The following is a 27,982-nucleotide window of genomic DNA, read 5'->3' on the forward strand; positions in this document are numbered from 1 at the left end:
TGCCTTACTCTATCTCTCTCCAGGCAGCAGTCCATATGCAAACCCATGATAGGAAAATGAGGAGCTCTTTTCTTGCTCCTCTGTGGTATTATGGATCTGCGCCACCAATGTGTGTGGAAGAAGTTCAACCAATAGAAAATGAATTGGCAGGGAGGGGAAAAATTATTTACTACTTTCGAGGCACTGTGCTAAGTGCTTTACAATTAATACCTCCTTTGATCTTCCCAACAACACTTGGAGTAAGTATAATTAATATCTCCATTTTACAGATGAAGAAACTGAGTCGGACAAAGGATAACCCTGTCCAGGATCAGACTTCAAACAACTAGTAAATGTTCAATCCTGGATGCAAATCCAGGTCTGCTCACCTCCAGGCCCAGGGCCTGTCCACTGTGCCACCCAGCCTCCTCTAAGGCAGCTGAATCACTGAGGAAGCTGAGGCACAAATCATTCTCGACATTTCTGTTCTCAGACAATTAACCTTGATACAACAGAGCAAGCTTGGGCCGCAAGTTGGTCAAGGAAAAGAACAGTTTGAGAAAAGGTGGGACTTAGCAATGGGCAAAATGGTACTTGGAAAACCAGAGCTTTTAACAGACTCAGACATGAATTCGATATCACCCATCAAGAGATTTCCAAGACTGACTGAGGGGAAAAGCTTTCTGTTTGACGCTTGCTCTACCTCTGGTTTGCTGTATGGTTTTAGGTAAGTCTCCTGTTCTTTCCAGACTTTGATTTCCTCATGTAAGTGGCAGCTAGGTGGTATGGTGGATAAACTGCTAGAGCTGGGTCAGGAAAATCCCAGTTCAAATCCTACCTTTTATATGCTTTAGCTCTGTTACCCTGGATGATTCATTAGCCTTGGTTTACTCATCTGTAAAATGTGGATAATAATAGCACCGACCTCTCAGCACTATGGTGAGGAAATAAGATGTAAAGCTCTTTTAAGGTGATATAGCAATGCTGACTATTCTTATCTACGACATAGAGTAGTCCCTCTTTCCACCCAATTGACAAGAATGATATGAAGAGAAAATGAGAAAGCAGATTTGTTAAAGTGTTATATAAATACAAATGGTTATTATTTTAATTGCTCAGAAAGTCTGGATATACAATACATCACAATAGCACCTGGTCCTATTAGTAATGATTTAGAATAATCTATTATAAGAATTTAGTAAAATTCAAAGACTCACAGAATGGTTAGAACTGAAAGGAATTTTAGAGATCTAGTGGCCTAAATCCTCTTCAAGGAAACTGAGAACAAGGGAGGAAAGAGGAACTATTTAATCTTAGGGCATTAAAAAATAAACTGGTATACTGGGGTTGCTGTGCCATTATTAGTGATCTGTGGAAGATCATAAAGAGGTAAGGTGGTGGTGCTGTAAAATGGGGGAAAGACAAATGACCCAACTTCCCCAATAGAAAGAAAAATGGAGTCTGTAAACAATAAGCTACTGAATCTGCAAACAATAGGCTTATAGTTTGATTTCTAGCAAAATTCTAGAATGTTTTATTAAAGGGAAGGTTTGTGAACATCTAGGAAAGAAAGTAGTGATTACTACGCAACAAAATAGCTTCATCATGAATAGGTCATGACATAATTTTCCTTTTCCTCATTTCCTTTCTGACAAGACTAGTAGATCAGAGGAATGCTGTTCCTACACTTTACCTAGAGTTTTAGCAAAACATTGGACAAAGTTTTTTACATCATTATTGTGGAAAAGAGGTCAGATGAAGGTACAGTTAGGTAGAGTCAAAACTAGTTTAATGATTGGGCCAAAAAAGCATTTGATTAAGGTTTGATTTTGAATTGGAAGCGTATCTATTGCCACAAGAATCTGTATTCAGCGCTAATCAGTTTTGCTGAGGACATAAATCTGAAAGGGATAGCTAACTTGTTGGCTGTATGAGTCAGAATAAAAAAAAATAGTTTATGATATGAGACTCAATCTAATGAAATTGGATTGAACAAGGATAAATGTAAAATCTTACACTTCAGTTCAAAAATCACAAATAAAATGCAAGTGGTGGTGAAGTATGATGAGATATTGTTTTGATACAGGAGATTGAACCAAATGGCCTAGGTCAGAGACACTTATGAGATTTTTTGTTTTGTTTTGGAAAATAGTTATTTTTCATGAAAATATTTTTGTTAATGCATAATGGTTTTATTATATTTAAATTAATAAGTAATTTTTTAAAAATGTATCAGTTATAATTTCTGATGCAGTAAATATAAATAGATATGTCCCACATAAATAAAAGCCTTTTAGGACCCTCAATAATTTTTAAGAGTGTAAAGGTATAATCTCCATTAAATTGCTTGCCTTCTCAAGGAAAGAAAAGAGGAAAGATAGAGGGAAGGAATTTAAGACTCAGAATTATTTTAAATCAATGTTAAATTATTTTACAATTAAAATATATACATTAAAAAATTTCCCCCAAAAAAAGAGTGTAAAGGAGTCCTGAGACCAAAATTTTTGAAAACTTCTACCCTCTAACAGTGTAGATTGTAACCTGTCTATACCTTCTAACAGCACTATTCTTAATCTATTTCTTTATCAATTTTATTTCTATCAAATGATGACTCTTGTTCTTTTAGCAGCTCAGGATTATGAGATAACACCTGGACTGTTATCCCATTATTTGATAGAAAGATTAAAAAAATAACACAGTCCCTACCCTCAGAAATATTTTTCAGTAACTCTGGTATAATATGTTGAGTATATGGAAGGATACAAAGGTACAAAGTCATTGTATCAAAATAAATCAAGTTCAGCCTTTTGCATTCATCAATTCCTTCACCGAACATATATTAAGAATTTACTAAATGCAATACCCAGAGGTCTGGGAATGGGCCTTAAGCAGGACTTATAGACACTTCCCAAGTTCACTTCTATCAACAATGGGTGAAGGTGGGGGAGGCAGAGAGGAGAGTGTACCTGCTTCAGAGTCCAGGATCATTGTCCTGGAGAGCCTAAAGGACAGAATTCATTCTAAGCTGTTGGGAGATGGGAGAATATGGCATCCTAGCCAGTCATTTGCCAGAATAACAGGGTCTAGGTAATAGAATTATATTGCCATCTGTCTGGTCCCAATGCACAACCACTCCCCTTCTTCCCCTCTTAGAGAATAAAGATCAAATGTTAACATTAATGCTTGAAAATGTGTGGCAGTCTAAGATCTCTATGACTATGTAGACCTAACTTTCCTTCCTTGGCCACTAATCTCCATTGTGATTTATATATTTTTTCCCTTCCCACCCCACCCAGTAGAATATAAACTCTGAGGACAGGGACTGTCACACATTTATATTTCTATCCTCCGCATCTGGCATAGTGTCTAGAACATAAGAAATGCTTAATAAATGCTTGTTTATTGATCATTACTTAATAGATCTAGACTCAACTATATCTTGGACAGTGAGTGATGTTCCTGAGAACCTACAGCTAAATTTACTGAGGTAATTTGAATAGTAGCAAACCAAGACTTATCTTCCCCTCCCTGCCTATACCCATCTCACCCCTGCCCTGTGATTGTTAATGAGAACAAGTTCTGGCCAGATCAACTTAACCCAAGGTTTTCAGTTGGTACTGGATCAACTTAGGCAGCAGCAAAGGGAATTTCCACTGGGTGGGTTCCATCTGATACTTCCAAAATACTCAGAGTGGATGGTGAGGATCGAAGTCAAGCATTGTTTTATTTGGAAACTCAAAAAACTTTAAACAAGTTGGGCAGATTGCTATTCTGAGTTAAAATTATTATGTAAAGTTCTTGTAGCATCTGGGGATGGGGGAGGAGAGGAGTGATGGTGGTAGAGTTAATGACTTGCTTGGCAGGATGGGCAAAGTTGGAGGATCCAGGACTTTTGGGGAATTGTTGTTTGTGACACCACTAAGGGAGACTCGGGCAGGGCTAGGACAGAGGTAAAGTTTAGCAAGTCTGTTCTTACAAAAATACAGTCTCTCCCACAATCTCTAGGATTAAACTGAAGTTTACATGTGAAACCCTGAAGAAGAAGGAATCTGTGACATATAGAAACAGGCCAGCTCTAAAACTGAATAGGAACTAAAAAACAAAAACAAAACCCTACTTGAATAAAAGGAACCTCAGCCACCCTTGGAGTGTAATGTTCTTGAGGATCTGCAGCCCCAGGACAGCTCCCGATCAGCAGCATCCCCTCCAGGAGCTGAATGCTTGTCTGCAAGTATGGGTACTTATCTTTTCCCCCCAAGGATCTGAGCGGTTCTTATGAAACTCACTAAGAAACTCGACTTGGTCCCAGCATGGAGAAAGGAGAGCTTCTAGCCAACAGGGACAACTGTTTGGGAAGTTGTTGGGAAGTAGCAAGTTGGATTCTTAAGGATTCTGCTTGAAGATTCCAGGATGAACTCACTGACCCCAGGCCTCTCTCCTTCTATATGGAGAGAAATCTCAGAGGAAACATAAATCGGGGCCACGGGAAGCCAGTCTCCTGGCAGGGATGGAAGGGAGCTTCTGTGTCTGAGCTGAAGGATTCCAGCTCCTATGATTGCAGAGCCAGAAGTACTGAAGGAGGCGGCCCCAGCAGCTCCTTTCCTGGACCAGCTCAGCCAGACACAATATTGATTCCTGTGCTCTCCCACACCCCACTCCCCCCCTCCACCCCGGAAAACAGCTAATGGCCTGGAAAAATACTGGCCAGATGTTCTCCAGCTGTGACATAATGAGCTCAGGGACAGATCAATGCCAGTTCCAGTATCTAATTAAGCTGGGGAGCTGGCTTGGGTAAGACTCTATTGGGAATGGAGTCTCTTTCCTGAAGGCACAGCTTCCCCTACGCCAACCCTCCACTGCTTTTGGCAGCCACCTGGGCTCTGGCAGCTGGCTCGAGGTTCCTGGTTGGGGGTGGAGGAGAGAAGGTCAGGGGTTCTCTCCTGGATCCTTTGGGAAGGTCTCAAAACACGGATTCCCTAGGGCCCCCTTTGCTTTATTGGGAGGGGACAAATAGCCATCCAAATCCTGTTACTGGGAGAACTGGGCATTCCAGAGCTGGATCAGAGAGAGAGTGTACTTGCACTTCTTGGGGGTGGAGGCTGCTCACCTTGGTATTGGAACTCCTTGGCCCCATTTGCAGCATGGCCCTTGTTTGTGCTCTGTCCTGATTGCCTCAGATGTTCTCCCCTCCTCCTCCCCCCTCTTCCACCTCTCAGGTCAGGGAATAGCTCTCAACCCCTTCATGGATCTCTTCAGACTCTTCAGAGTTCCAGGTGTCTAAGGTTTAGTTCTTAGCCCCTTGAAGTTTCTGTTCTATATGTGCTTTTCCTACTCCTAATCTTGATTGCTCAAGGCCCTAGGACTGCAAGAAAGATGCTGGCAAATAATCTGGCTCCAAGCCCAGCTTTTTTTCCTGCTATTTATACCCTGAGACCAGGGATGGGCTGGATCAGATTCTCAATGTACTAACAGGAATCTGCAGAGGAAGTGAGAGTGGAGAGATGCAGAGACAAAGAAAACACGAGAGAGGAGGGGGGAGAGACAGAGACACAATGGGAGAGAGAAAGAGCAGAGGAGGGAGGGAGAGAGATAAGAAAAGAGAAAAAGGAGAGAGAGAGAGACAGGATATAGGAGAGAGACACAGAGATAGAGACAGAGAGGGAAAGAGAGACAAGTAGGGAGAGAGAAACAGACATAGAGATGGAGACAGACAGATAAAGAGGGAGGGAAAGAGAAAAGGAGAGGAAAAAAGGGAAAGAGAGAGACAGAGAGAGGGAAAGAGAAAAAGAAAGGAAAAAAAAGAAAGGGAAAGAGACAAAGAGACAGAGGAGAGACAGAGGGAAGGAGACATAGAGAAAGAGAAAAGGAGAGAGACAGAGAGAGAAAGGAAGGGGGAGGGAGGGAGAGACAGAGAGAAAAGGAGAGAGAGACACACAGAGAGAGAGACAGACAGAGAGAGACACAGACAAATGGAGATAAATGGTAAAAGACAGCACAGCAGTAAAGAGAAAAAAAAAGACAAAAGACAGAAAAACACAGAAACAGAATAAGAGACAGAGATCTTGACTTGGAAAAAGATCAAAAGAGAAACAGAAACTATGTCTATGTATATATAGATATGATAAATATGTGTATGCACATGCGCACACACAAGATGAGAGATGGACAGATAAAGAAGAAAGGGGATACAGTAAATCTGGGACTCCAGCTCTAACCCTGGTGGCCCTTTAGTACAGTCCTGCCTGCGGGCAAAGCATCAGTGCTGTAGCAGGGAAGTTGGGGTACTGAGCAGGAGAGCCGGGGTCGGTGTGGAATTACACGAGTGAGAATATCTGCTGGTGGCGGCGGGATAGATGGACAGAGCAGGGAGCGGGAGAAGCGGAACAGTGTGCTTGTCGGTCTGTTGTGTCTAATACATATGCGTATGGGTACATCCACACGTGTGTACTTGGGCCTATGAACACACACACATCTGTGTGTCTTTTGTAGGGGGAAGGAAAAAAGTGAGAAGGTGGCCTGAGGTAAGACTGCTCTTATCCTCTAGATACAAATGGCTCATTTGGAAGGAGAGAGTCTACTCCCCTAGGATCCTGATAGGAAAGGAAGGCAACGACCTCTGAGTGGAGCAATGGCAAACTGGAACCAAGCCAAGGAGAGGCTAAGAAAGTGAGAGGGGGGCGGCTCGATGGAGCAGGAGATAGAGCAGTGGCCTTGGAGGCAGGAGGACCTGGGTTTAAACTGAGCCTCAGACACTTACTAGTTACCAGAACTTAGAGGTGGCGCAGTGGACAGAGCACCAGCCCTGAAGTCAGGAGGACTTGAGTTCAAATTTGGCCTCAGACACTTAATGCTTCCTAGCTGTGTGACCCTAGGCAAGTCACTTAACCCCAATTGCCCCATCCCCTCCCCCCAAAGAAAAAAAGTGAGAGTGGATAAAGGATGAAAGCTATAGGGGTGCTGGGATAATATGGGCGGGGTGAGAGATTCTAGGATATTGTCTTGTCCTTGATTCTTGAAGAGAACCATAACATCAGGGAGGTGATGCCGTTGACATGCAAGTGAATTGGATTTAATTGAGTGAGGGCTGTGCAAAGGCACCAGCCTCACTTTCTCCTCCAGAGCCATCTGAGCCCAGTGGTCAGAGATTGATCAGGACTGGAGAAGGCCTTGGATCAAGTGAGATCTTTTTTTAAGCAAAGATTTTTAACTGGTCTCAAGTTTAATTGAGGAAAGACCCAATAAGGATTAAGGATAACTAAGAGGGTATATATGAGAGAAAATATCCCAAGAGGGAATGGGAAAGTGTGGCGTAGTGAGGAGTCCAGACCTAAGTGTGAGAAGTTCTGGCCCTGGTTCTGAGCCTTAGTATTTGTGTTACTGTTGAAACTCTTAGTATCTTTATATTCTCATCTTCAAGATGATGAAACTTATCCTTGCTCTGCCTTCCTACATGCTTCCTGTGGCTATTTTGAGGTTCAGTTGAGATAATGGATGTAAAAGTGCACAGTAAACAGTGAGGGGCAATACAAATGCTAGGAAGCTTTCTGTTGTTTCCCCACTCAATCCAGTCTAGCTCCTTTGATCTCTAGGCTATGTTGGAGCATCTTGAGTCCCCTCTCTTAAAGAGCTCACCTTTACAAGGGGATACCATGTAAGCCAACAACACTGTTCCCCCTTCTCCACCCATGTGCCCTAGCCCTGCCTGCCTCAAGGGCTCTCAGAGATAAAGTTGGCATCAGCCATACCTTCTATACACCTCAGCAGCTAAGTGGTGAACTGGACAGAGCCCTGACCCGAAGTTCAAATTTGACCTCACTTACTAAATCTGGGACACTGGGCAAATCACCTAAACTTCTGCTTTCCTCACCCACCTCACAGGCTTGTTGTTGTGAGGATCAAATGAAGTTATTTACCAAAGCTTGCAGCAAAGCGCCTGGCACATAGTAGGCACTTAGGAAATATTTATTTCCTTGTCCTTTTCTCCTCCTCCCCCTCCCATCCCAGCAAATGTTGGTCCTTAGAACAAAGACCAGGATGGCTACCATACTTTGTTTGATATCGTTTAGTGTGCCATGTTCTGAATAGGTTATTAATTCCCTCTCCTCTCTCTTTTTCTTCATCTCACCTCATTCAGCTGGTTCTCCAGCTCTCCGAGATGCCCAGTGAGCATTTCTGACGCTCTTCCTGGAGCCGGGACTGACCCATGGAGGCTCAGGGGTTGGGAAAGGGCCCTTTTTTGTTGGGCTTGCTGTCCAGCTCTTTGTTGCCACATCATAACTTGGTGATGCCCATGGAGGCCACTGGATCTGCTGAGCTCAGACCACCCGTAGTTCCTCACAGGCCAGTCAGCAGTGACTCTGTCAGTCCTAAGACTAAGAGCCCCTTTCTCCCAAGCATCTGGGTGGAGGTGGCAGAGAGGCCCCTCTGCTCTAGCTGATGACGCTTCTGCCATGAGGGGCACTGGGTACCCAGAGAGCCTACATCAGGGTGCGCTTTCTTTTCTGAAGAGGCATCATGACTTAATCAGGAAGTTCTGGACCCAATCCTACCTCAGACACTTAAATTAGATGAATTTCAATCTTATCCAGCCTCAGTTTCCCCTTCTGTAATGGCTACTTGACCTCGACAAGCCTGTTTCCCCTTCTATAACAGACACGTGACCTTGCCAAGCCTCTGTTTCTGCTTCTGAAGTGGCTACTTTACCTCGCCAAGCCTTTGTTTCTGCTTCTGAAGTAGGTACTTTACCTCGCCAAGCCTCAGTTTCCCCTTCTGTGATGGACACGTGACCTTGCCAAGCCTCTGTTTCTGCTTCTGAAGTGGCTACGTGACCTCGCCAAGCCTCAGTTTCCCCTTCTGTAACGGCTACTTGACCGCTCCACGCCTCAGTTTCCCCTTCTGTAACGGCCACTTGACGGCTCCACGCCTCAGTTTCCCCTTCTGTAACGGCCACGTGACCTTGCCAAGCCTCAGTTTCCCCTTCTGTAACGGCTACTTGACCACTCCACGCCTCAGTTTCCCCTTCTGTAACGGCCACGTGACCTCGCCAAGCCTCAGTTTCCCCTTCTGTAACGGCCACTTGACCTCTCCAAGCCTCAGTTTCTCCTTCTGTAACGGCTACTTGACCGCTCCACGCCTCAGTTTCCCCTTCTGTAACGGCCACGTGACCTTCCCAAGCCTCAGTTTCCCCTTCTGTAACGGCCACTTGACCTCGCCAAGCCTCAGTTTCCCCTTCTGTAACGGCCACTTGACCTTGCCAAGCCTCAGTTTCCCCTTCTGTAACAGCCACTTGACCGCTCCACGCCTCAGTTTCCCCTTCTGTAACGGCCACGTGACCTTCCCAAGCCTCAGTTTCCCCCCCTGTAACGGCCACGTGACCTTCCCAATCCTCAGTTTCCTCTTTGGTGACGATCACTTGACAATCCTCAGTTTCCTCTTCGGTGACGATCACTTGACCTTCCCAATCGTCAGTTTCCTCTTCGGTGACGATCACTTGACAATCCTCAGTTTCCTCTTGACCTTCCCAATCGTCAGTTTCCACTTTGGTGACGATCACTTGACCTCGCCAAGTCTCGGTTTCCCCATCTATAATGGCCACGTGACCTCGCCAAGCCTCAGTTTGCCCATCTTTAACGACCTCTTGGCCTTCCCAATCCTCAGTGTCCCCTTCTGTAACGGCCACGCGGCCTCGCCAGGCCTCAGCTTCCCCTTCTAGCACGGCCACGCGGCCTCGCCAGCCCTCAGTGTCCCCTTCTCTATGGTGGCAGCGACAGTGTCTCACAAGCCTGTCCCGATAGTTAGGTGTCATCGTGTGTAAAAGCCCCGTGTCAGTGTCAGCTGCTAGGACTACATCAGGAGGGCCCTTTACGTCATAAGGAAACGGCAGAGAGACGCAACGACAGGCGGGGCCCCGGGGCCCCGGGGCCCCATCCTCACGGCTGCGTCGTGTGGTTCTGGGAAGCCAAGTGTCCGCTGCCTGCAAAGGAGAGGGAAACCTCTCCCTCCCCCCCTCTCCCTTCCCTCTCCCCCCCTCTCCCTCCCATTGCAGCGCCAGCCGGCTCCCCCACTCTGCGGCCAACACTGCCCCGCTGTGGCTGCCAGCCGCAAGTGCAACGCGGGGCACCTCACCGAACCTTGGCCCGAGCAAGCGCCCGGGGAGGCTGGCTTTCCCACAGCCTGGGACCTCTGCCCCCGGAAGGGGCAGCCCCCTGCCACGCCTTCAGCTCCGCGTTCCTGGGGGCCCCCTCTTGGATTCCCTGGCCATCTCCCCCCGCCCCAGGAGGGGGGGGGGCTGTCCCCTTGCTAGCTGCCTCCCCCCTAAGACTCCCTTAGAGTTCTTTCTGAAGTTGAGGCTGCAGAGGACTCTGGGAGAGGCTGCATGACAGGTCAAGCGCCCTCCCTCGGACCGTGGAGTCTCTGCAGGGGGAGGCCGCCCCGGGACCGTACAACAGAACACCGGAATTAACTAGGAGTTCAAAAATAATCTAGTTCCGCCGCCTCGTTTTAGAACCAAGCACCCACAAGTCCAGAGAAGCTCACTGTGCTGTTCCAGTCCCCCAGGCCGTAGAGGGCAGCATCGGCATTCGAACCCAGGCCCTGCGCCCCCATTCAGGGCTTCCCCTGGGGCTTGCTTAGAGGACCGGCACCCAAGAGGAGGCTGGTGATGCTGCCCAGGCGGATTGGTCCGGGAGAGAATGTGGAGCGGGAGCGCCCCCTAGAGCCCAGAGCCCGGGCTCCGTGACCCCGAGGAGCACAGAGAAAGGGGACCCCCTCTCCCCCAGACAGCGGGCGCTGAGGAAACGGGGCTGAGTACAGGACCCTCCTGTGGGTACGCTTGGCAAGAAGGCTCCGTGGGAAGGGGAAGCCTTGGGCGACCCCCCCCCCCCCCCCCCCCCCCCCGTAGAAGGAAGGCTCTCGCTCCCAATTCCCCAGGAGTGGAGGCGAGCACAAGTCGGTGGGCCCCGCAAGTCCTGCCCTGGCCGGGAGGGGAACTGGGACAGCGCGAGAGCCACTCGGGGCAATGGAAAGGAGGGTGGACGGCAGGCGGAGGGGACCCGGACGGTGACCCTGCTTCCGCCAGCTATCCCTCGCGCTCCCGGCGCCTCCGAAAGTCCGGTTGGGGACCTTCATCTCCCCCGCTTCTGGGCGTCCCGTGTTTTAGTTGGGAGCTGTTAGGCTCCTTTCCTCCCGGACAAGCATTTAAACTCGGCCTCAGTTTCCCGCTGGAAAGTGGGCGCGATAATGATTGCAGCGCCCCCCCCCCTCCCCCCGGGGCCGCGTGCGGCGCAGGTGCGACTGTCCGTATGAGGCGAGGGCGGATCAGCCAGGATTGCCCGCCTGTGGGACCTAGCGGCGGGGCGCGTCCTCACAGAGAGGGGCGGGGAAGATGGGCGGGAAGTGCGGCTTCTCTCGGCTCCTCGGGGCCACGCTAGTGGGGAGAGGAGAACCTTAAGTTCAGGTTTCTCAAGAGAGTAAGCCAGCTGCTTCGTTACGGAGGGGAAAGGAGGCGGAGACCGAGCGTTCGGAGGCAGGGACAGCTGGCAAGGCTCCTGGGAGATCTAAAAGATCCCTGGCGCTGGAGGGAGGGTGACTGTATAAACCCCGGGCCAGAGAGGGACCCGAGGAAAGCACCCGCTCTCCAATAGGACCCCGGGCTTGGAGGCGTTGGGGGACCAGGCAGACGGGGCGCAAAGGGAAGCCTTCCCCATCTTCGCCTGAGCTGCCCTCGGGCTCCGGGGAGGAGCCACCTTCTGCGGGTCCCGGGCGGCTTCGTGGCTGGCGCGCGGAAAGCCCCCCCCCCCCCCCCCCCCCCCCCCCCCCCACCCAGGAGGCTTCCCCTTGGTGGGGAGCCTGGGAACGCAAGCAGCACGAATGAAGCTCGTTTCTGAGTCCGGCGAGGCTGATTCCGAGCTGCGGCGCGGGAGGGCGCGCAGCTGCAGGAAACCTCCGAGTTTCCCCGTTAGCCAGTTTGGAGATGAGGAGCCTCGGTGGCGGGGTGCTCCGGGGGGAGGAAGGAGCCACTGTCTCTGATTTTGGGTGGAACATCCCGCGCCTCTAGAGAAACCGGGGCAGGCCGGTTCAGCTGCAGGAAAGGCTCGCTCGCTAGGATAGGCTAGGGAAGTTGGGAGCCCTTTTTTATATACCCTTTTTATTACCTGTAGCTTACTATTAATATTTCTTTGAGTGTTCTTTGTCCTTGTAAACAAATAGTCATTGAGAAGCAATCGCTAGTGGTCTGGGACGCAAGGGAAAGGGGAGGTTGGTTTGGGCGCTAAAACCAAGATGCCCTGATAGAGATACTCCTGAACCTGCACTTGGCAGCAGGGCCCACAGCCTAGAATCCCGTGCAGAGCTCAGTCACGGGGTCGATTGCTGCCAGCTTGGGACAGGATCAGATTCTTGTCGAGAAGACTATGTTTAGGGGCAGGCTGGATGGGTGCTGCAGAGAGAGCATCCAACCTCAGACACTTAACACTTACTAGCGTGTGACTCTGGACAAGTCATTTAAACCCTATTGCCTAGCCAAAAAAAATATAGATTTAGACCCTAACTAAAATCCCATCCGGCCTAACCCCTCTTGATTTCATCATCTTCCCTTTGTTACTTATTTCCTGTATATATTTGTTTGTTTTTTGTCCTCCCCATTAGACTAAAAGCTCCTTGAGGACCGGGGACTATCTTTTCCTTCTTTTTGTATCCCCAGTGCTTAGCATAGTGTCCGGTATATAGGAGCTGCTTGATTAATATTAATTGATTGGAGAGGATACTGTTGTGGGAAAAGCATTGAATTTCAATCCAGCAAGTGTAAGCATGAGGCTTTCTATGTCCCAGGCATTCTTCTAAGTAAGCTGCTCCTCAAGGAGTTTCTATTCTATCGGAATCTGCAGTTGGGAGGCTTGGTTTTGTATTTCTGCTCTTGTCATTTGCAAGTGACCTTCAGCAAGTCACCTTTGGGCAGAAGTATTTGTTCTCCATTCCTTAGTTTCTTCATCTGTAAAATGGGGAAAATATCTAAACTGCCAGCATCACACAATTGTTGTGAGAATCCAATGAGTTTGGGGTGCACAGCACTTTATAAAGTGCTATATTTGTATGTTTTTCCTTTGAGGGTTCAGGCCGTAGTCATAGTTTGGAGAGAAGGATGGTTTTTTCCCCTAGTGAGCTGAGGCCAGAAGCAAAGCCCATAGCCCAGGATGATTCTCTGGCTGGGGCAAGGTCATCGAGCCAAGGCAGGGCTGACTCACATGGTCATTTATGGGTTCATAAATCATCTTGTCTATGTTCTTTTCTGGATGGGGAGTCCACTGAATGCTTTGTCTTGGAAAGACAAAGATTTGATTTAAATCAAGGGGCTTTAAATCCAAATTCAATGTTCTTTCTACCTCACAAGCTGCTTCTAGAGAGCAAACCCCTTTGGATGCTGGGCTGGACTCACCTGCCCGTCACAGGCCAGGTAGAGAGATGCCCCTCAAAAAGCAAGAAAAAATTCTCCCCCCCCCCGGAAGAATTTTCCAGAGGAAGAGGAGAGGGGGATGTCCCCAAGTCATCTCCACACTTACTGTTTTCTCCCTTCCCTAAAAATACTCCCAAAATGAGGATCATCTCACAGCCACTGAGTCACTAAACTTATTGCCTGGGGCAGAGGAATCCTTGCTGTTCCAGAAGAAGCAAAAGAAAGACATAGGATAGGAAGAGATGGGCACATGAGTAGGAAAGCCGTTCCTGTGAATTGCAGTGGGTTTGGGGCTCCTCTTTCCTGGATAGCGGTTTGTTTTGTAGTTAATGAAGAACAAGAAATCCCTTTTGTGAATTTTTGACATGAGAACTTATAATTTAACCATAGGTTCATGGAAGGAAGGAGTGGGAAGGAGCTCCTTGTCCTGACTTCAGCCCAGGTCTGGTATCTGCACTGTGGGTGTTCCTGCCACTCTTTGGAGCCCAGTTCAGAGGAGGCCCCCAGTTTCTAATCTGGTTGAGAAGGATTTATTTTTGGGTCCTTGTAACCTAGCAATGGGCTCACATGACCAGTAGCAGCTGCAGCTTGAATATACCATTTGGTCCTGGCTCCAGCTAGGGGGGTGTGGGCTAAGACTGCAGGGGAAGCTAAGGGCTCCCCCCTTCTCACCCTAGCATCCTCCAATTGTGTTAGCCAGGGTTGGGGGGGAGTTGGCTGGGTAGGAGGCTCAGCTGGTATCACCCTGAGGTGGACCTGGAGAGCTGGCAGCTGGTCTGTCATGGGGAAAGCTCAGCTGGGAGCAAGCCATGCTGCTTACAGGGGATCAGTCTGGGAGGAAGGATCTAGGATGCTGACATCCCAAGAGACCCTAGCAGAGCTCTCCCTGGGTATGATTTAAGGACATCAAGAAGGGAGACCCTCATAATATCATCAAAATATCCCATCCCTTTTTCCTCTTCCCATTATTCTATGATTACACCTTTACTTCCTTTGCCTTAAGATTTTTGCTTCTTGTAAAAGTGCAAATACTCGTCAGAGAAGAAATATATATTGTATTATTCGTTATCGGCATTTTAGTAGAAGTTAAAAATATTTTTTGAGACTGGTCCTGCCAGGGGAAGAATTAGAGAATAAAATAGTATGAAGTCAGGGACACTAAAGACTTGCACCAAGTAGCAAGCCTGGATAGAAAAAAGAAATCACTAGATCACCAAACTGTAGCCCGAACGTCCTAAGTCCAATGAGGAAGCCATACAAGCAGCTCTTTCTGGAGAATGGGCAGAAGGGTGGGGGGCACACTTCCCCAGGTTTTTCCCTTCAGAGTTCCAGGCTCCTGAGGGTGTATGTGGCTTTCCCAGGTTTCTTCCTGGGACTGTGCATGGCTCCCAGGGGCTTTTGGTCCAAGCTGGCTATCTGCCTGGCTCCCTGCTGCGGCTCCCTGATCCAGGTTCTTGGGCTTGGATATCTAGCCCCCAGAAGCTCTTTGCTCTGAGTCCCTTGTCCTGGGAGCCACTGTCTGTCAGAAACTGAATCATAGTGTCTTTTGGTTTTAGTAAGCTATACAAGTTCTCTCTGTGTGGGGATTGTTTGATTACCCCGGTTTCTATCCTTCTGCCCCTGAGAATCTACATTTGATTACATTAGTACTATGAACTTTCCCTAAGACTAATCTCACCTGATCTGGGCAGGGGATGGAAACCTCTGTAGGTTGTCCTTTACCAACTGGCCTGCTTCTAGGATCCTGTGTCAGTGTCCTTGAAGATGTCGTGAAATAACTTCTTATATTGTGTTTTATAGTTTTTAAAAGATTTTCACATTCATTATCTCATTTAATGTTTATGCCAATTCAGTGAAGTAGGCAGGGCAGGACCACAATTACTGCCTCTGTTTCATAGATGAGGAGTTTGGGGCACAGAAAATTTAAGGGATTTGTCATAGGTTATATAACTAGGATGTCATAAGGCAAGGGTTAGAATATAGGTCTCTGGTCTGGTATATCTTCTACAGAAACACACTGGAGGGATAGGGTGGATCTCCTTCTCCTGGGCTCCCTTTTCTCTTTAGGTTTTCATGATATTCCACTCTCCTGATTCTCCCAGTTTCCTTTGCTGAATTTACATCCAGGTCATTCCCACTAAGCTCTGTCCTTGGGCCCTTTTCTCTTTTTCCTACTTATCTCACTTGGAGATTTCATCCGTTTCCATGGGTCCGACTCTTCTTCATGTGGATGATTCTGAGATCTATGTGATCCTAGTCTGCCCCCTGAGCCCACCTGTCTTCTGAGCATCTTGAACTAAATGTACCATAGAAATGCATCTCAAACTCCACCTGTCCAAAGCAGATCTCATCTTCCCCATGCCCTCATCTCAACCTTCTCTTCTGGACTTCCCTACAATTGTGAAGGAAGCATCACCCTCCCAGTTACCCAGTGAGCCAGCTCACGGTCATCTTCAGCTCCTAGCTTGCCTTCTCCCTGTGTGTCCAACCTGCTGCTGAGTCTTGCCATCTTAACCCCCCTTCCCCCTGCCTTGGCTACCAGTGCTATATCCTGCCAGAACCACTCTCCAGGAAGAATCTGATTAAACTTCACTAATACATTGGTGTCTAGTAACTTCCCTGCCCTTATCTACACTCACATAGCCACCCCCTACTCCAAGCTCTTATTGCCTCTTATCAGAATGAATGCACTTGTATTCTGTGGTCTTCCTGTCTTGTCTCTTCCTGCTCCAATACACAGTCCACTCAGTTAGTTGGCAAAGTGATTTTCCTAAAGCACAGGCCTGACCATGTCACCTTCCTACTCAATAAATCTCAGTGGTTTCCTATGCCATCTTAGTCCATCCAAATACAGTCCTCTGTTTGATACTGAAGGTACTTTAGAATGTGACTCCTTTCTATCTTTCCAGGTTTCTTACTCTTTACTTCCCTTACCCACTCTCCACCTATACTGGCCTATTTGAATATTCTCCATCCATGACACTCACCTCCCAACTTGGTATCTTTGAACAGTTGCCTCTGCTGCTTTCTCTCCTTCTTGACTTCTCTGAAAACTAGCTGGAATCCCAGCTCCAGCAGGAGGCTCTTCCCAAACCCTCCAAGGTTGCATTTGCTCTGTATATATTTTGTATTTACATATTTTTTCCTCCAATGGAATGGCAATTCTTTGAGGACAGAACCTGTGATTTTACCTTTATTTCTCCCATGTTGAACATAGTGTCTGGTACTTGCTTGTTGACCAGAAATCATTATAGCAATCCCATTTTGATGTTTCCCAGGGTCCATTTACCAAGATGCTTGGATGAGGATCAGTTCCCTGAATTGGGTTCCGTGACCATCCCTTTTGCCCAAACTTCCATGTAAATATAGATAAAATCTGCTCCCATATGAATTCTAAGAATTTAGCTAAAATTGGACTATTTGTGCCAATATTTCCATTTATTTATTTATTATAACTTTTTATTGACAGAACCCATGCTTGGGTAATTTTTTTACAACATTATCCCTTGCACTTACTTCTGTTCTGACTTTTCCCCTCCCTCCCTTCACCCTCTCCCCCAGATGACAAGCAGTCCTATACAAGTTAAATATGTCGCAGTATATCCTAGATACAATATATGTGTGCAGAACTGAACAGTTCTCTTGTTGCACAGGGAGAATTGGATTCAGAAGGTAAAAATAACCTCAGAAGAAAAACAAAAATGCAAGCAGTTTACATTCATTTCCCAGTGTTCTTTCTTTGGGTGTAGCTGCTTCTGTCCATCCTTGATCAATTGTAACTGAGTTAGATCTTCTCTTTGTTAAAGAAATCCACTCCCATCAGAATACATCCTCATACAGTATCATTGTTGAGGTATATAATGATCTCCTGGTTCTGCTCATTTCACTTAGCATCAGTTCATGTCAGTCTCTCCAAGCGTCTCTGTATTCATCCTGCTGGTCATTTCTTACAGAACAATAATATTCCATAACATGTGCCAATATTTTTTAAAAAACAATTACCCATTACCTCTCGATATACCTCTAACATAATTACCCATTAACCTCTCAATCTCTGCAATATAAGGGGTGCCTTCAAAGCTTTTAAGCAAATAAAACCTACACTGCCCTAAGACTTTGGGGACACTATAAGAAAATAAGCAAATTCTGCATTTGTTGGTTTAACCATTTTTTTATTTTTTTAGTTTTAACATATAATATATTTTATAATTTATATATATAATATATATATAATTTATATATTAATAATATTTAAATATTTTTATTTATTTTACTGTTTCTACCCTCTCAGGGTATCTGTAACAATGGGCCTGTTTAAAACTATCAATTTCTAAGGACACAGAATACATCTATAGACTGCTCCTTATGCACAGTGCAGTTATACATCATCATAGGTCAGGCTTAGGAATCATAAGCATTTTCTTGAGAAAGAGGACTTTAGGGCCTATCTAATCCAATCTTATTTTCCAGATGAGAACCTGAGCCCCCTGCACCTATAGCAGGGATCTGGGTACTTTGAAGGGGTTTTCACTAAAGTGTCAGGCTAGTAATTTTTAAAACAGCGGGGCATTATCATTTAATTGCCATAAGGGAATGCCCATGGTCTAATCTGAGACAATCCAGCCCTTTGGCCTAGGGAAATGAAGGCCAATTAAGTGGGGTTCAGTAGACAGGACACTTCTGAGTCTCGGAGTCTTCTGGGGCCTCGAGCACAATGGTTTTCAGGTCACAGAAATGCTGTTCTTGCTGGATCGGCGATGGTCCTTCGGAAAGGTGGCCTTTAGACTTGATAGGGGGAAGTTTCACCAAGCTCTTGGTACCCCTGTACTGGGACAGTCTGGCAAGGTAGCAGAGAATCCTGAGTTTATGGGAGGGGCATTTTCTCAAACAGAGGAATCTGACTGGTTCCCCATCTCTGATGGAACTGACTTGAAGATGCTAGGAGACTTGTTCTTTGGGGCCCCAACTACACAAGCAAAGAGACATTTCTAGAAAAGAAAAGTGGGGAACCGTGTAAGGTAGGGGTAGGGGGCTGGTTCAGAGAAGAGGCAGCTTGATGGCAAAAATAACCCTAGGGGCCTTGGAGGAAACATTAGACAGGTGGGCCTACTGGGACCCAGCTCCCTTCTCTTGCTTCCCAGTCTGGGCGTTCCCACTCGTTGATGGCGATGGCTGCTTACCCCAGGGCACGAGTGCCTGGCTTGCTCCTCCTTACCTGGCTAGAGATGTTTTCCTTCCCTACAATTTGGCTCAGGCGAGGAGACAGGCTTGGTTAGGCCCGTCCTGAGGTCCCCCTTTGCCGAGGGTGCCAGCAGGATAATTCATCACTTCTCTCCGTCATGAGCCCTTTTTGTTCTTTTCCAAGTGTGGGCGCAAAAGGGGGAGCAGCTAATCCCAGAGCAGGCCTCTCGGGCCCTGCCTCACCATGGGTTGGTAGAGGTCATCCCCTGTTTGGAAGTGGGGTATCCCCTTAAGGGACATATGACTGACCTTTTCAGGGGTATTCTTTACAAGGACCTCTCTGGAAGCAGAGTCTTGGAAAAGGCACTGGGGTCCCCAATCACTTGCTCACCCAAGCTGGGGGTCCGTCTTGTTTCGCCCCAGGGCTGCTCTGTGGAGTTAGCTTCATTCCTCAGGAAGAAAGGGGAGGAAAGGCCTTGCTTTGTCACCACCCTCCTCCACTCTAGGTTTGGGCCACCCCAGGGGTCCGGCCCGCCCCTCGAAGTCTGAAGGGCCAAGGCAGGAAGCAGGAGGTCCTTAGGACCCAGAAGCCTTCTCTGCTGCTTGCCTGCCTGCTGCCTCTCACCCCTCACTGCAGTGGTTCTGAGCCTCGGCAGGCAGAGAGGAGCATCAGCTGAGTGGGGCTGGTACCAGGGAACCGGAAAGCTTCTTGGGAAGGTAGGAGTCGTGACTAGGCCAGGAGCCGGGCCCGAGCCGGGCCTGGAGGGAGGCCGCGTGCGCCCTGGGGAGGGTGTCCGGTTGCTAGGGGATGGGTACCCAGGTATCCCAGAGACGGGTCTTTTGTATGGGGGGGCACTCCACGGCTGGACAGTTGGCAAATCTTTCCCGGGGATGAGAGCATTTGCATCCTAGGGATGGAATGTTGCTGGCTTTCCAGCAGGAGCATTGTGCATTTTGCAGTGAGCTTTTCCTGGTGCCAGAGATTGATGTCTGTACCCTAGGTTGGGCCCCTGGAAGCCTGGTTGATTGGGTGCCTCTGCTTGGGCATAGGCGTCTCTGCCCCAGGAACAGAGCTCTGTTCCTTGGAGACCCCACAGGCACCCCCCGGCCTGGGCACAGGCACCACTGGTGTCCTTGGGAAGCACGGCCTCCACCTGGGAGCAGGTGTCTGTGTCACAGAGCCCGGGGCCAGGGCGCCTCAGCAGCTTGCCCACCTCTGTACTCTGGACAAGCAGAACTTGGGGAAAGGCTGGGGTCCCTCCCGGAGGAGGCTGCTACGAGTCCGCAGGCAGGGGGCTGGGAGTGGCCAGCGAAAGCAGTGGATGGTCAGAACTATCCAGGACGGGTTAGGGGAATGGTCCCTGGAGCTCCCTTCACCAACCTTTGAGCCCGGGCCACCCTTTTTCCTATCCGTCAGGGAACCCCTCCCTACTTGGAGAAGAGAGGTGAAAGGAAGGTGCAGAAAGCCTTGAGCAGGTGGCGAGGAGCCACTGAAGCTTGGGAGCCATTGGGATGCTGGTGGCCCTGGGAGGGAGAGGGGTAGGCCCCAGGGAGGCCTCTCAGGGCTCTTCTGAGCTCCACTCACTGCTGGTGCCCTTTGTCATTGCTCCCCCTTCCCCCACCCTCCGGTGCTCTGGTTTGAGCCTGAACACTCCAAGGGTATTTGTCCACACAGGGTCATTGCCATCATCAAGTTGGACAATGGTGGTGGTAGCAGCTGTCGGTGTGGCTGCTGCCAGTTCTTCTGTGCCCCAACTCCTGGGCACCGACTGCTATGGGGATGAAGGCCCCAAACACTCAACCCTTTGCCCCATCCTGAGCTTCTCCTGAAGCCTGTGCTTAGCCACTCTGGGGTTAGGCTGACCTACCACTGTCCTTCCCTTGGTCTCATCACCATCTTTGCAGAGGCTGAATGTGTTTTAGCATTGATGTGAACTTTGTGGTCAATTCATTCTGGGGTTCAGGACCCCCCTGCTCTGTGGAATACTCCTGACATATAACCAACCAGGTATTTTTAGGTGGAAAAAGTTTTAATGGTCCACCTTGGAATGGGAGCAAGGAAATCATCAGTGGAAGAACTCTGTTCATTTTTCTTTGTGTCCCTCAAAACTTTGGTACCCTACCATTTTTCCTAAGGTGAGTTTAGGGAATGTCAACATGAAGGGGAAATGAGGAAAGCAAAGAACTATAGTGGCATAAGCTATTGCTTTTAATAAAATTATCTGTAGACTGACTAGAATTTTGACTTTATAGTTGGCAGACTAACAGAACAGAAGTCTGTCCTCAGTTTGGATATTAAGTTGCTTAAATTTATATTTTGAATTTATAAGGCTCTGACTTCAGAAAAAGGACATGTAAAATAAATCAATGAAATTATTTATTGTAATTGCATAACAATCCAGTAGTGACACACTAAACAACCAACAATTAAGTACATGCCAGGCTCTGTACTAGGTGCTGGAGAATTAAAAAAAAAAAAAAGACACACAGACATGGCATCTGTCCTCAAGGACTGTATAATCTAATTTGGAAGAAAAGTACAGACTTATTGCATAGAAGGAATAAAGATATATAAAAACATCAAACATTTTATCCATTCACTTCTCCTATATTGGATCAGGAAGCATGGAATCCAAGACAGAAACTTGCTTCTGTTTCAATGTCCCCATATTTTCCTCCATTTATAATCACCACATACTTTGATGATTATAATCATTTGCCCATGTTGACAATCATGCTTTTCTTTATAGATTTGCTGTGATACTTCTCAAGTTACTCCGCAGGGACTCTGACACCAACAATGTCACTGGCAACACCAAAAACCATCTTCCTTTCCCACTGCACCTTGCAAGGAAGCAAGGAACAGGGGACCGGGTCTTCTGCCTGCAATAGTCTTTTAAAGTTGAAGAACTCTTAGAAAGACTTATAAATTAGCAATCCATACCGTGCTTATTGCATGACAAGGAGGTCTTGAGGAAGCAGAAAGACAGCCCCTGCTGCACACCCCAACTTTCCTGAACTTTTGGGTTGGATGTTCCCAATGATGTCCTGGGATGGGGGGGGGGGGGAGTGGAAGGCTGGTTTGTTAGGGCCATACACAGCCATGAACATGGAGCACTGACATGGGCTGTCCTTCCAAACAGAGACAATCCCATTTTTCTTCTGCAGTCCTTCCTCAGAGCTTTCCATGCCCTTGTGAAAAAAGAGCATGGCTGAGAAGAGGAAGGCTGGCTGAGTGCACAATGGCGTGGCATGGGGACAGGCAGGGCCCATAGTCACTCTCGGCTTATGTTCTTTGTAGGCTCTGAACCAGACCCTGGAGCTGCAATACCGGCAAAGGTGGAAGCCCACGCTGCCCCGAGCCCCCGGCTGACCCGGACCAGGACTTTGTCACTCGCGAGAAGGCTGGCAATGAAAGTACTGTGGGAGACTGCTGGAGAAGCCGCCCCCCACAGAACCCAGGAGGCTCGGCCCTGGGCATGCCGTTCCCGCCGTCTCTCCTGCCTGGGTCCCCAGGGGGCACTGGACTAGTATGGCTGATGGGCCCATGACAGGAGGTGCCCCGGTCGTCCCCTTCCGGCCTCATGGAGTCCTCCCCTCTCCCCCAGACTTCAGGGAACTCCTCTACTCTGGGTCTGCTCCCTCTGCCCCAGGGCTCCCCAGGGGTCAACGGCAGCCCAGAGGCCAGGCATCGGGACGTGGCCTCCGAGTCCGTGGCCCTCTTCTTCATGCTGCTATTGGACCTGACGGCTGTGGCAGGTAATGCGGCTGTGATGACGGTCATTGCCAAGACGCCCGCCCTGCGCAAATTTGTCTTTGTCTTCCACCTCTGCCTGGTGGACCTGCTGGCTGCCCTGACGCTCATGCCGCTGGCCATGCTCTCCAGCTCGGCCCTCTTTGACCATGCCCTCTTTGGGGAGACCGCCTGCCGCCTCTACCTGTTCCTGAGTGTCTGTTTCGTCAGCTTGGCCATCCTCTCCGTCTCGGCCATCAATGTGGAACGCTACTACTACGTGGTGCACCCCATGCGCTACGAGGTGCGCATGACCCTGGGTCTGGTGGCGTCAGTGTTGGTGTGTGTGTGGGTGAAGGCTGTGGCCATGGCCTCCGTGCCGGTGTTGGGGAGGGCCTCACCAGAGCCTGAGCCCCCCGCTTTCCCTCCCGGCTGCTCCCTCCAGTGGAGCCACAGTGCCTATTGCCAACTCTTTGTGGTGGTCTTTGCTGTGCTTTATTTCCTGCTGCCCCTGCTCCTCATTCTTGTGGTCTACTGCAGTATGTTCCGTGTGGCCCGGGTGGCTGCCATGCAGCATGGGCCCTTGCCGACATGGATGGAGACTCCTCGCCGGCGATCTGAGTCACTCAGCAGCCGTTCTACCATGGTGACCAGCTCAGGGCCCCCACGGACCACCCCCCATAGGACCTTTGGGGGGGGGAAGGCAGCTGTGGTCCTGCTGGCTGTGGGAGGCCAGTTCTTACTTTGCTGGCTCCCCTATTTCTCCTTCCATCTTTATGTTGCTCTCAGTGCCCAGCCCCTTCCTACTCAGCAGGTAGAGAGTGTGGTGACCTGGATTGGCTACTTCTGTTTCACTTCCAATCCTTTCTTCTATGGCTGCCTCAACCGACAGATCAGGGGGGAGCTCAGCAAGCAGTTTGTTTGCTTCTTCAAGCCGTCCCCAGAGGAGGAGCTGAGGCTCCCTAGCCGGGAGGGCTCCATAGAGGAGAACTTCCTGCAGTTCCTTCAGGGGACTGGTTGTGCTACTGAGCCCTGGGCTCCTCAGACCCCAGTCAGCCCAAAGCAGGAACCACCAGCTGTGGACTTCCGAATCCCAGGCCAGATTGCCGAAGAGACTTCTGAGTTCTTGGAGCAGCAGCTTCCTAGTGACATCACTGTGTCAGATGGCTACCTCCATCCGACCCTCTCACCCCAGCCTGAACCATGATGCAGCCCAGAGTACCTGAAGGGAGATGGGCTGGGGTAGGGGATGAGAGCAAGGACTGCTTTGCTGGATATTCTTCTTTTAGCCAGCTGTGGCCAGTAATGGGTCCTGTATGTGGTCGGTACCTACAGCTTTGTGAAGCAGAGAGAAAGCAGAGCTGAGAGAGGAGCCTTGGGCTTCAGTGTGAATAAACTAGGGGTCTCTAAAGGAAGGTGCTTAGCTGTGGTTGTAGTGTGTGAAAAGAGCAAAGAGACATAAAGGGAAACCCCCTCTATTAGTGAATTTCCCTTATTGCCTTAGGACTGGGGAAACTCCAGATCTCTTCCAGTGTGACTCGGGGCCCGGCTGAGGAGTTTCATTTTTAGTGGCATTTTCTAGAGCAAGAACCTGCACCAAGAGGGAAAGAATGGCCCCTGATCTCCTTTCATTTCCATATTAAGTCAAAAACAATTGTAGCTGTGTGTTCTTATTTCAGTTTTTAACTTCTTTTAGTTTGATATCTAAGACTTCCTCAGAGGACTAGTAAAAGCTATGCCCTACAAGACTCTATCTAGCCAGAATCAAGTATAAGGTTGGGAGGAGGCAGCAAAGGGTAGAACGCAGGGGAATGGAGACCCTAGAAACTATTCTTAGGTTATAAAGCAGGTAATGGAGAAGGCAGGAAAAATTTAAACCTCTTGAATAAGAGAAAAGAGGCTCCCAAACAGGATAGCTACTCTTTCACTGGTCCTAATTCCTCCTTATTGCTTGGCTCCCTTCTCTTCTATCCCACCAAAACAACCCTTTTGTTGTCCCTGTCTTTCTGAGGGCAAAGAGTGTGGGTGTTTAACTAACTAAAAGAACACAGCATGGCCTCAACCCTTAACTTTTAGGTGGGGAGACTGGGGATCTGGTGAGTTAGAAGGCAGGGGTACTGGGAGGCTGGGAATGAGATACTGGTGAGAATGGGGACAGATAGATGAAAAATAATTGTAGGGATAGTAGCCAGGTGGTCATCCTGACCAGTAACACTGATGATCTTTTCCTTCCAGGACTGGCCTCTTTGATCTCCCTCCTCATGGCAGTGACCCACCTCCACCCCCTGGACAATCTGGTACAAGAGACAAAGGTGGGGCATGGGGAGAATGGGGTTTCCAGACACTGGCATTGCCAGTTAGTTCTCTACTCCTGCCCGTCAATCTCAGAACCATCTTCAGTTGACAAAGACATAAGTGTCTCTCCTACCAAGAGCCCTGGGCAGGGGAGAGAAAACAGGACACTGGGCTCAGATGTTAACCAACTGGGACTTGAATGATAGTGTGTTTGGTGGTCTCCACTGGTGGCCAAATCTTAGAGGGAGGAATAAGCGAGAACAGGAAAAACTACCAGTAGCCTCCTGGGCACTCCATTCTTCCTGGTTTTACTGGTGGATAGGGTGAGCCCACAGTATCTCAACATGGTCACAGTGCCACATCAGGACTAGAGTGACGGGGCCGGCACCTGACCAAATTCTGGCTCATTCAGTGAAGTAAGAAAGTGAGCTCATTCTTCCCTTTGAGCAGCCAATAAATGTTTTCTTTTTTAAAAAGTTATGTTGCAACCACCAATGATTCTATCAATCAATATAATACATATTTATTGAATACCTCGGAATATTTTTGGACAGAGGGTACAGGTTGCGTTAATTCCTGTCCCAAGAAATTAAAGTTCAATTTAATTTCTCCATCAGCAGGCAGTTTAACTCGCAGATTAGACAAGTATATAGAAAAATTATAGAAAACATTTGGGACACAGATTAATGAATAGATATAGCCCCTGTCCTCAAAGTGCTGAATGACCTATTTTTTTTTTTTTAAGGATAACTACATCAGAAAATGCTGTATACATGATATAATTAGATTTCAACAAAGCATTTGTAAGTCTCATGCTTTTCTTTTGGACAAGATAGAGCTAGGTTAGGCTAAATGAGACTACAGATGGGTAGATTCAAATTTGATTGAATAATCATATTCAGAGAGTAATCAATTATTCCATGACAACTTAACAGGGGGATTTCTACTGATGTGGCCAAGGAAACTGTCCTGGACCCTGTACTGTTCAAAGTTTTTGTCAATTAGTTGAATGAATTGGTAGAAGTTATGCCTGTGAAATTTTCATGACATAATGCTAAGAATGGCTAACAAGTTGAATGATGGTTAGGATCTGAACATTTCAACAGGTTAGAACAATGGGTCAAATTGAGTAAGATAAAATTAAATGGAGCAAAATGCAGAGTTTTGCAGTAAGGTTCAAAAAACTGAAGTTAAGCAACAGTTTATGTGAAAAAAGTCTGGGTGTTTTAATTGACGCATGCTAGATGTCAGTCAGTAGTTTAACATGGAAGCAAAAGAACTAATGCTGTTCATAATGTCATAGATCAAAGGTAGTGAAATGGCCGAAGAATATGCCACAAGACTCCTATGGAGTACATGAAGGTGTTCTACTCTGGAGAGAAGATGGGGTGGATATAAAGGGTTGTCCAGTGCAAGAGATTAACTTGTTCTGCTTGGCCCTAGAAGGTGGCACCAAGAGCAAGGAGATGAAGTTATAGAAAGACTAGAATTAAATGTTAGGGAAAACTTTCTAAAAGGCACACGGCCTGCCTGCCAATAGGTTCCCCCTCACCAGATGTTCTAACAGAGGCTGAAGAAATGGCCTGAATTCTTTTATCCACATTCCTGTATCATATAATAAGTTCTAAGGGTTGTGCTGAGTGTAAATGTGCAAAAGATAGGCAGGGTGGAAAAAGGGGAGATGACTCCCAGACAATAGCAGCTCTTTAGCATCGACTAAGCACCTACTTCACACCCAGCCTATTGATTAAAAAAGGGAGTGAGGAGGATTCTTCCACGATCTTTTCTTCCTTCCTATGACAAGAGTGGATGTAGAAGACCCTTTCTACTCAATGTGGAACAATTGCAGCTTCCTCAACAGCTGCTGGCTTGTCGTTCCCAGACAGAGCCAGCAGGTGGCACTGGAAGACATAGAAATAGAGTGGCCTTCGCCCCTGTCCCTGGTGCCCGTCAGCCATTTTGCTAACTAATCTTGCCCACTCAGTTTGTTATTTCGGTCAACCTTTGTTTTTCACATTTATCAGGAACTTCTTTTCAAGTGTCAGGCTTTCTCTAACCTTTCAGTCTAAGACATCTCAAGTTTCTCACACCACAATCCCGGTGGTGTTGGGTAGCAGTGGAGTTTTATGGAAATAACACTCAACTAGATGCATGAATTCTAGTCTTGACTCTGCCATTTACTAGTCATTGACCTCAGGAAACTTAATTACTCAAATCCTCAGTATTTTTATCTACAAAAAATGGAGATTATGATTCCTACCCTTACAAATTTATTGAGTCAAAAGTGATAAGGTGTATGAACGTATATGAGACATTATTACTGGTGCCATGCTATAAGAAGAGCACGCAGGATCAAAGATCTGGGGCTGGAAGGGTCCTCAGCGACCATCTCACCTATCACCCAGTTCCCTCATTTTCTTACAATTGAGGAAAATGAGGTTCAGAAATTTTTCCAAGGTCACACAAGTAGCAATGGGCAGAGACAGCGTATGAACCTAAATGTTCTTCTAGGGCTAGTGCTCTTCCAGTGTACATGTATCACACTGCCTTAGGGAAGCACAGATTACTTTGCTGTGTAGACTGTCCCTGTCTGGATGACCCATCAAGATTAAGGACCAATCTATTGTCTTGAGATTCCTCTCAGCTGTCCGACTGTGTCTCAGTGCCTTGCATACAGTATGTGCTTACTAAATGTCAGTACAATTCTATTTTCCTGTCACTAAGATGATCAATTAATGAAGAGATTGTTGTCATATCCTACATTCTAAAAGCTACTCCTGCCTCAATCCCTGAACTTCTCATTATAATAGCTTGCCAAAAGAGAAGTGACCAAGAAGGATGACTTACTGATTGATCTCTTTTCTACTTTCATAGATCTCAACCAAAAATAGCTCTCTATCCAATGCAAATGCCTTGTAATCAACCCTCTTTCCCCCCCCACATTTACCTGGACCAGCTGGCCCTTCCTAGCATGAAGACCATTTAGGAATGAAAGGAAATCTGTTTGAATGTGGAGAAGTTGGTAGAATTGTCTTTGCTGGGTAACATTGAGAACAGACGAGGCTGTGTCTCTTTGGTTGTTCTATGATATTACTGAAGGAATCAACCTGTGGCAGCCAGCACGATCCCCAACTTTAAATTTACACTCTTTTTAGGTTGTTGAAACTGATGTGACTTAACAATGTGTTAGTAACAGCAAAATAAATGACTCAATGTGTAAAGGCCTTTGCAAAGTTCTGCTTGCACAACACAAGTTCTTAGCACTAACTGTACTACAAGAAAGAGGACAGCATTAAGGAAGTCTAGAACTTAGGTGAAGAGGCTATCCTATTACTTCAGTGAAA

The 27,982-nt window shown here is 47.6% G+C and overlaps 2 protein-coding genes across 5 annotated transcripts; both read left to right on the forward strand.

Annotated features, from left to right (window-relative positions):
• Positions 1-227: 227 nt before the first annotated feature.
• Positions 228-27,219, forward strand: LOC100928464 (G-protein coupled receptor 61). Of its 4 annotated transcripts, none has more exons than XM_031967226.1 (3): positions 228-706; positions 21,912-22,647; positions 24,579-27,219. In XM_031967226.1, the coding sequence occupies exons 2-3, from the start codon at positions 22,195-22,197 to the stop codon at positions 24,591-24,593; spliced, it is 468 nt and encodes a 155-aa protein (XP_031823086.1). In that variant the 5' UTR covers positions 228-706; positions 21,912-22,194; the 3' UTR covers positions 24,594-27,219. The 4 variants fall into 4 exon arrangements, with proteins under 4 accessions (XP_031823086.1, XP_031823085.1, XP_031823087.1 ...); XM_031967225.1 differs by lacking the exon at positions 228-706 and adding an exon at positions 9,970-10,804; XM_031967227.1 differs by lacking the exon at positions 228-706 and adding an exon at positions 11,378-11,447.
• On the forward strand, positions 22,654-24,570 carry LOC111720740 (G-protein coupled receptor 61-like). Its single transcript, XM_023503442.2, has one exon. It carries the CDS (start codon positions 22,654-22,656, stop codon positions 23,548-23,550), a length of 897 nt encoding a protein of 298 aa, XP_023359210.2. The 3' UTR covers positions 23,551-24,570.
• Positions 27,220-27,982: the final 763 nt, after the last annotated feature.

Source organism: Sarcophilus harrisii, chromosome 4, assembly GCF_902635505.1.
Source record: "Sarcophilus harrisii chromosome 4, mSarHar1.11, whole genome shotgun sequence".
NCBI classification, from domain to species: domain Eukaryota; kingdom Metazoa; phylum Chordata; class Mammalia; order Dasyuromorphia; family Dasyuridae; genus Sarcophilus; species Sarcophilus harrisii.

What these genes read in the sequence shown, in the direction of transcription:
- LOC100928464 (XM_031967226.1), top strand. Translation starts at nt 22,195, where the DNA reads ATGGAGTCCTCCCCTCTCCCCCAGACTTCAGGGAACTCCTCTACTCTG.
- LOC111720740 (XM_023503442.2), top strand. Translation starts at nt 22,654, where the DNA reads ATGACCCTGGGTCTGGTGGCGTCAGTGTTGGTGTGTGTGTGGGTGAAG.